This window comes from Mus caroli, chromosome 2 (genome assembly GCF_900094665.2).
Source record: "Mus caroli chromosome 2, CAROLI_EIJ_v1.1, whole genome shotgun sequence".
Taxonomy (NCBI): domain Eukaryota; kingdom Metazoa; phylum Chordata; class Mammalia; order Rodentia; family Muridae; genus Mus; species Mus caroli.
The window spans coordinates 70,460,665-70,469,215 of NC_034571.1; the positions used below are offsets into that span (position 1 = coordinate 70,460,665).

At 44.2% G+C, this 8,551-nt stretch overlaps 1 protein-coding gene and 1 long non-coding RNA gene across 3 annotated transcripts in view; one reads left to right on the top strand and one right to left on the bottom strand.

Annotated features, from left to right (window-relative positions):
* Window positions 1-2,000, bottom strand: part of LOC115029265 — an 11,723-nt gene extending 9,723 nt beyond the window's left edge. Inside the window, exons 1-2 of the long non-coding RNA XR_003834848.1 lie at window positions 1,893-2,000; window positions 1,258-1,347 (exon numbers count right to left, since the gene is read on the bottom strand). This is a non-coding gene — a long non-coding RNA (uncharacterized LOC115029265). The remainder of the gene's footprint in view (window positions 1-1,257; window positions 1,348-1,892) is intronic.
* Window positions 2,001-2,271: 271 nt separating this feature from the next.
* Hnrnpa3 (heterogeneous nuclear ribonucleoprotein A3) lies at window positions 2,272-8,260 on the top strand. Of its 2 annotated transcripts, none has more exons than XM_021186036.2 (10): window positions 2,272-2,362; window positions 4,531-4,653; window positions 4,740-4,886; window positions 4,965-5,175; window positions 5,556-5,645; window positions 5,730-5,825; window positions 5,914-5,994; window positions 6,506-6,649; window positions 7,999-8,121; window positions 8,206-8,260. In XM_021186036.2, the coding sequence occupies exons 1-10, from the start codon at window positions 2,357-2,359 to the stop codon at window positions 8,256-8,258; spliced, it is 1,074 nt and encodes a 357-aa protein (XP_021041695.1). In that variant the 5' UTR covers window positions 2,272-2,356; the 3' UTR covers window positions 8,259-8,260. The 2 variants fall into 2 exon arrangements, with proteins under 2 accessions (XP_021041695.1, XP_021041688.1); XM_021186029.2 differs by having other exon boundaries at window positions 2,323-2,428.
* Window positions 8,261-8,551: the final 291 nt, after the last annotated feature.

Here is an 8,551-nt window from a genome sequence, read left to right on the forward strand (position 1 = left end):
AGTGCTGGGATTAAAGGCGTGCGCCACCAGTGCCCAGCTAGGTCAGGTTTTCTAAGATGAAATCTAAACCCCAAAATTTGGTCTCTCAAAAACCATCTTGAAAAACCAAGGATCAAAAAAAAGAGAGGTGCCTGAGCATGGGCCAGAGAGCAAGCCAGCCAAAGATTGGTTATCGTTTCTGCTTCACTTCCTGCCCTGATTTCCTTCAATGATGACCATGACCTGGAAGTATAACATTTTCCCCTTCTGAGTTGATTTTGGTCATGGCGTTTATTACCCAGCAACAGAAAGCAAACTAGAATCAGGGTATCATGTAGCCCGGGGAGGCCTCATACCCCACTTTGTAGCTGTGGATGTCCTTGAGCCTTTTTGAGACAGGGTCTCTGTATCCTAGAGCTAGCTGTAGGTCAGCCTGGGCTGGTACTCCCAGAGATCCTTCTGCATCTGCCTCCTAATTGCTGTGATTAAAGTCCTGAGACACCACACTTGGCTGCTCTGATTTTTTTCAATCTCCCACCTCCAATCCCTAAATGCTGTGGGTTTGAGGGATTAGGAGCTGTGTCACCTGCCCAGTTTGCAGAGATGAGGATCCAGGCCTAGGTCTCATGACTGACTGCTGGGATTAAAGGTGTGTGCCACCATCTGAATCCATTTCTCATCTTTCACTGGGAGAGACAGATAAATTGCAAAGGAGTTTGTTATGAAGAATGTTAAAATATGCAATTTGTTGCAGGAAAAGACTTGTCAATTGTGCTTTCTTCTTAACCCCAATAACTTTATTTAAAAGAGATCTGCAGATTTTTTTTTTTCTTTTGAGACAGGGTCTCACTCTATAGCACTGGCTCCCTAAAACTCCACATAGCCAGCTAGAGAGGCATGGGCCTCTGCCTTCAGAGTAGGCTAGAGGTGACACATACCACGACTAGCAAATCTGTAGACTTTTAATTTACAGTTGTTATTGTGAGAAGGCTAGGCTAAGTCCACGACAGGCTTCAAATTAGCAGCTAAGGAGACTAGGTCTAAAAACCCACGCTTCAGGCAGCTAATTAGAAACTGCCCCACCACCTGGCCTGAAACAAGGACAATGGGTCAGCAGTTCCCAGCCAGCCCCCACGCCCCAGTAATGGAATGTCCTTCGAGATAGCATAAGACACAGCTTACCACCCCCCACCCCGGATTCCTCAGCCAGTTTCCAGGCACCATACCCCAGTATGGTTCTGGAATACCTAGAGATAGAGTAAGATAAAGCCCACCTACCCCAGGATTCCACTAAGGTGCTTTAAATTGGGCCTGCGAGCTCACATCAGGCTCTATCTTGGTAATGGGAGACCCCAGCATGCTGGACTTCTGCAAAATAAAACAGTTTTTGCGTTTACATACTATTTGAATCGTCGTAATGATGGACCCTTACAGTGGGTGTCTCGAGACTACCTAATCCTATGTTCGCTTTTATTTGATTAAAAGCCCAAATCGTTACGAATCCCTTTGCTAAGCAAATAAACGATTCGACTTATTTCGTTCATATACTGCACACTAAAACTCGAAACAGATGACCACTTTAAATAAGAAACAAATCTCTAGCCAACAGGTAGAGGGCCTATATGGCCAGAAGCCTTTTGGAAACTTTGGAAATCGTTCCATTCTCTCAATTCTGTACCCAAGTGGCTTTGCTTCTTCCTCCCAGACTGTCTTAATTTGTAAATGTGCAAGCTGCCTAAGGTGAAAACCGCATTAACTCAGCCGCATTTTGCGGTCCGTGAGACGTGCCCCGACTGCGACTTGCAGTGTGGGTCTCCCAGGAAGGCGGCGCAGCCACATTTTCCCAAACCTGGGCTCTCAACATTTAGGAAGCCGCGAGAGAGGCGAAGGGTGTCAATTGGCTTTCTTACAACCTTAAGTCTCAAGTCAGAAAAGCGTGACTCTCCATTTGGCTCTGGAATGGGGGTGAACTCGGAAATGGAGACCCGCGGACGCGCGGGGGAGGGGCGAGAGGCGCCAGAAGAAAGGGAAAGGCCTTTCTCTGAGCTGACGCGCGGTCACGCGGCTTTCTCCCGACGTGGGCTCTCGCCATTGGTCGAGCTGCCGCTGACGTAAGCGTCGCTGCCGGGCGCGAACCGCGGCGAGGGCGGCGCTGCGTTGGAAGTTGGCGAGGCGCGCGCGCTCCCGCCGGCGGCCCAATCCCCGCTCTCCACCCTCGGCCCGCCAACGCGGTGGACCAGTCGCGCTCCGCTTTCGAGTGACTCCGCCCCCGGTGGGCGGGCAGCGCGCGGATAGCACATCACGTGGTGACTGGCCCCGCCTCTTCCTCTCGGTCCCATATTGAACTCGAGTTGGAAGAGGCGAGTCCGGTCTCAAAATGGAGGTAAAACCGCCGCCCGGTCGCCCCCAGCCTGACTCCGGCCGTCGCCGCCGCCGCCGGGGGGAGGAGGTATTAGGGGGAGAGCGGGGGGTTGCTGGGTAGTTGCCGGCATGGGGGGGCTTTGGCTCGATGGGAGTGGGGAGGCCAGGGGAGACCGGGACGATCGTCCCGCGCTTTGCGCTGAGGGCGGTGGGAGGGGGAGGGGAGCGGGCCGGGTGGCCTCCTCCGGGCCCTCCGTCGGCCTGGTCCTCTCGGTCGGCCGCACCAGCAGCCCTCGAAGACGCGGCGCGGCCGGGGAGTGGCTCGGCAGCCGGGCGAGGATGCCCTCGGGCTGCGCGGCCTGACTTAGCGAGGCCGCGGGCGGCATGGCGGGCCTCCGCGGGAGCGGTTGGGAGGAGGCGGTGGGGGAGGGGAGGAGCACATCCGGGCGAGCGAGCAGGCGGGCGGCGGCCACATTGACATTGATCCGCCGCCGCCGCGTTACGAAATGGCGCAGTGGCCCGCAATGGCCGCCGCCTGGCTACGCCGCCAAGAAGGAGTGCGCGGGGATTGGAGGGGACGGCAGGAGGCGGCCCGGCGTTTCTGCCGCAGATGGCCTCCAGGCTCTGGGCGCCGTGCTTTCGCTGGGGTGCTGCCGACGCGGATCTAGGCCTTGGTGGGCCTTCTGGGTGATGACAATCCGCGCAATACTCGGGCCGGATTCTCTCAGCGCTCATTTGGGGGATACATTACTGAAAAGCTTGCTGCTTTAAGGTGCTTCCTAACCCGCTGCTTGTGTTCAAGTATTTGGATTGAGAGTGTTTACAGCGTCCTGTGGTTGAAGTCTTAACCATTTCGGGGGTTTGAGTGTAGATGTGTTTACTTGGAGCTTAATATTTTTATTGATCTAATTTCTCATACTTCGGATTGGCCCGGATTTTGGTTTTAAAGAACTGCGACCACACTAGAAAATACCACGATTACGAGAATATTGTGTATATAGAGATTCTTTTTGTGTATTGTCAAGTTCATTTATGCGAGGCTTGAATGAATGGGGTTCAGTGAATTTGGGTAGTTGGGTTTCTGGTATATGGCTGTCTGCATATTGAATGTTCTAACACTAATATTTCTAGAAGATGGAAGACGTTTTAAATGTAAAAGTGAGCCCCCTTTAAGGGCTTGTGTTGAATTGTCTTAATGCATTCATTAAAAGCGGTTCACTCGAAAGTAAAATCTTAAAAGAAAACCACAGGCTAGATATTTTCTAAGTCTCTCAGTTACGGTTTTGTTCCTAATTCCTCTGGTCAGGCGGTATATCCTATACCTTGTAAATCCAAATTACACGCTTGTGAATGTAAGGATCGCATTCGAAATAACTTGAAACTATATGATGTAAGTGGGTATAACCAAGGTAAATTGATTACAGAAAGCTAAGTAGTGGAACCAGGTGTGAATGGTGCGTGCACACCTGTTACCCTAGTATTTAAAAGGCTAAGGTAGGACTGCCTCAAGTTCAAGGCTAGCTTAGTCTGCCTTTCCTTGAGAGCCAGCCTCAAAACCCTCACCCACCCTCTTGGCCCCCACAAGGTATCACGGGGTTAATTTTTGGCTGTGTTTTGTTTGTGGGATATGCCTAATTTGCTTGGGAATGTCTTTTAATAACTGAAATGTTAATAGCTGGAAATGTTAATTTCTCTTAATTTGCCGTTGTAAGCTGCTTCTCAGTTGCATTTCATAGATGATGTTTTAAAATTACAGGTTTGTTGGTGTTGCAGAGTGAGGACAGTGGAAATGGCACGGGTTTAATAATGCAGTCTTTGGGGTTTATTCTAGTGAATGATTTGTTAGAAACATCTGAAAAACTCTATAGACTTTTTAGTTGTAGCTTAAAGTTTAAAGAATCTGGGACTGTTTGGGGGTTCAGTTTAAAGTGACCACAGATACCATTTTAGTGGGATTTTTTGTTTGTTTGTTTTTAAGACAACCTACTCCCTATGTACCTCATTCTGGCCTTGAAGAACTGACATGATCCAGGCCAGCCTCTGTCTCCCAAACGCTGAGATTAACTGGTGTGCACTATCACGCCCAGCTCGGAGCAGGGTTTTATATGGGTGGAATATCGATGTTACAGATTTGGGACACAGAACTTCATTTTATCCAAAAAATAACTAGATTGATCGTTTTTTCCTCAGGGCCATGATCCAAAAGAACCAGAGCAGCTGAGGAAGCTGTTTATTGGTGGTCTGAGCTTTGAAACCACAGATGATAGCTTAAGAGAACATTTTGAGAAATGGGGCACACTTACAGACTGTGTGGTGAGTTCTTGGGGTAAAAATGGTCTAAGAAAGGGATGGGGACCTATAGCACTATTTATTCAATACTTTGAACTATTTATTTGTAGGTAATGAGAGATCCCCAAACAAAACGTTCCAGAGGCTTTGGTTTTGTGACCTACTCTTGTGTTGAAGAGGTGGATGCTGCAATGTGTGCTCGGCCACACAAGGTTGATGGGCGTGTGGTGGAACCAAAGAGAGCTGTTTCTAGAGAGGTATTTTAATAACATGTTGTATAATACTTGGGTATGTTTCAGTTTGTTTTTTTTGACTTATAATACTTTTATTTGTAGGATTCTGTAAAGCCTGGCGCCCATTTAACGGTGAAGAAAATTTTTGTTGGTGGTATTAAAGAGGATACGGAAGAATATAACCTGAGAGACTACTTTGAAAAGTATGGCAAGATTGAAACCATAGAGGTTATGGAAGACAGGCAGAGTGGCAAAAAGAGAGGATTTGCTTTTGTAACTTTTGATGATCATGACACAGTTGATAAGATTGTTGGTAAGTAACAATTTATTTGAGTTTAGTTTTCATAAATCATCTAAGTCAGTGGTTCTCAACCTTCCAAATGCTGTGACTCTTATACAGATACTCATCTTGTGAACCCCAACCATTAAATTTTCATTGCTACTTCATAACTTATTTTGCTACTGTTATAAATCCATGTATATCTGATATGCAGGATGTCTGTGACTCAACCTATAGGCTGAGAACTATTGATCTAGATCAGGAAACATTTCTAAAATATCCCCTCATTCTCTTCTCAGTCTACCATCTTAACAGTATTTTAATTAATTGCATGGTGATAAAGGGTTCGCTTTAACATGGTTTTCCAAACAAAAAATAACTTTTCTTTTGTTTTTGACTTAAAAAAACTGTAGTTCAGAAATACCACACTATTAATGGGCATAATTGTGAAGTGAAAAAGGCCCTTTCTAAACAAGAGATGCAGTCTGCTGGATCACAGAGAGGTGAGTAGGCTCAGATACACATAAACAGTGGGCATGAACAGTTGTGGAAAGATTGTGAAATTTTCACTCCAACTCTTGTTACAGGTCGTGGAGGTGGATCTGGCAACTTTATGGGTCGTGGAGGAAACTTTGGAGGTGGTGGTGGAAACTTTGGTCGTGGAGGAAACTTTGGTGGAAGAGGTAAGGAGTACTCATTATATGTGTTGATCTATCAAATTTACTAGTAAGTTGAAAGTGAAATTTTAATTCAAATCTTGCATTTCCTTAGGTGGCTATGGTGGTGGAGGTGGTGGCAGCAGAGGTAGTTATGGAGGTGGTGATGGTGGATATAATGGATTTGGAGGTGATGGTGAGTCTTAAAATGTTGAACTTGGTTCTTAATTTCTGCACTGCCGGGAATCACACACAAGGCCTCAAATGCTAGGTGGTAGGACTTACAACACATGGTAGGCGTCATATTTTGGTTTTAACAACCACATTAAAAATGTCACAACTTCTAATTCCAAAACTTTGAATAGGTGAAATACTGTTATAACTAGTACCACAGACTAGGAAGCCTCTTTCCAAGGATGGATGCCAAACATTAATTAGTCGTCCTTGGCTTAGGAGGAGTTATTATACCCAAGGTAGAACGAAAATTTGCTTTGTGTGAGGCTATATTTTCCAAAGTAAAATTGAAAACTGACTTTAAAAGAAAGAGGACGATGCCGATATTAAGATTTTTAACAGTCAAGATTACTTTGTGCTCTGTGACTAGATTCTAGAGTGTGAAACTAGGTCTATTGCCACTTACAGTATATAATAAAAAGTTAGAATTATTTGGTCCCCCTGAACAACTTTCTATGTGGCTTTCTTTGCAGGTGGCAACTATGGTGGTGGTCCTGGTTACAGCAGTAGAGGAGGTTATGGAGGTGGTGGACCAGGCTATGGAAACCAGGGTGGTGGATATGGTGGTGGAGGAGGAGGCTATGATGGTTACAATGAAGGAGGAAATTTTGGTGGAGGTAAGTTACATAGGTATCTGGATTAAATGCAAACCAGTATTTAAATTAAAAATCTTTGCAGTACTTGGAACTGCTTTAAAAGATTAACTGAAATAAAATTAACTGTTACAGCTCTACTGTAACACAGCTTATCCATGTAGAATTTACAACTTAACCCTGACTAGCCATAGCCATTATTTTTAAATAGTGGGAATATAGCACTACATAAATTTCACATTTGAAGGTGAATGTGCAGGGGGAGGGAGGGTCTTTGAATTCCAGGTTAGTCTGCATATTAGAGAAGAAAAGTGGAGGTTTCTATTGTACAACTCAATGGGGTTTGTTTGTTTGTTTTTTAAAAGATTATGAGTAAAAGATTTAAAAGGTTATTTATGACTGCAGCTGTCTTCAGACACACCAGAAGAGGGCATCAGATCCATTATACATGATTGTGAGCCACCATGTGGTTGCTGGGAATTGAAGTCAGGACCTCTGGAAGAGCAGTCAGTACCCTTAACCACTGAGCCCATCTCTCCATCTCCCAATTCAATACTTTTAAGACTATTCAGTATTTTATAATCCTCATCACTAGTCCACCCAAATATAGGACCTTATTTTATTATTTAATAAGGCACTATCTCATTAGCCCCACAAGCCTCAGGCTATATTGGCCTCTGGCTTTGTGCTTTCCTGGACCCACCTCCCAAGTGTTGGACTGAATGTTAGATTTAGCATGCTAGGCATTTGATTTTTAAAAATGGTTTTGCAGTGTCTGTAGATACTGCAAATTGGCAAGCTTTACTATTTAGCATAGTGAAATGTACATTTACTAGTTTAGTAAATTAAAAGGGAAGTTTTAAAACTTGGCTTATTGCTGAGATTTTCCCTAATTCTTGGTAAATGCAATGCCAAATTAGCATTTGGAATACATTGGATATTACTGTATTATCTATTGATAAATACTGCTTATAACTGTACCAATGGGCTGTACACAATTATTGCATGTAATTTACAGGAGAAACTTGAACCTAATTGATGTGAGTGACTGATATTAACAACATACCTTCTGTTACTGCTTTAAAAGTTGCATCAAAATCACAGCAAATACTGGTCTAAATGATGTGGAGGGAATGGAAAAGTGGGTGTTCTTTATATATGCTAAAATTTGATAAGCATCTTAGAGGTAGACAGATTCCACTTATTGGTCCCTCTTTACCTGTTTATTAGATCAGTTAGGCTTCTGATAAATGGAGTTTAGTAGCTAAAATTGAATTGATGCTTGTATACGTATAATACTTGCTGCCATAATAGTCCGAATAGTTAAAGGGGTATTATTTTGGAAACTACAAATAAAATCTTTATCATTTCAGGTAACTATGGTGGTGGTGGAAACTATAATGACTTTGGAAATTATAGTGGACAGCAACAGTCAAATTATGGACCCATGAAGGGGGGCAGTTTTGGTGGAAGAAGCTCAGGCAGTCCCTATGGTGGTAAGTCTTTTTTAATCAAAAATTTTCATAGCCATCTTGGTTAACATATTCCGTATATTCAGAACTGTTGTGTGTTATTTCCAGGTGGCTATGGATCTGGAGGTGGAAGTGGTGGATATGGTAGCAGAAGGTTTTAAAATAAAACAGAAACGGTAGGTATCTTTATATTTTTAAAAATCATGATAAAAAAAGAATATATGGAACTGTTCACTGAGTGTAATAATTTTTTTATCCTATATTATTCAACAGGCTACAGTTCTTAGCAGGAGAGAGAGCGAGGAGTTGTCAGGAAAGCTGCAGGTTACTTTGAGACAGTCGTCCCAAATGCATTAGAGGAACTGTAAAAATCTGCCACAGAAGGAACGATGATCCATAGTCAGAAAAGTTACTGCAGCTTAAACAGGAAACCCTTCTTGTTCAGGACTGTCAT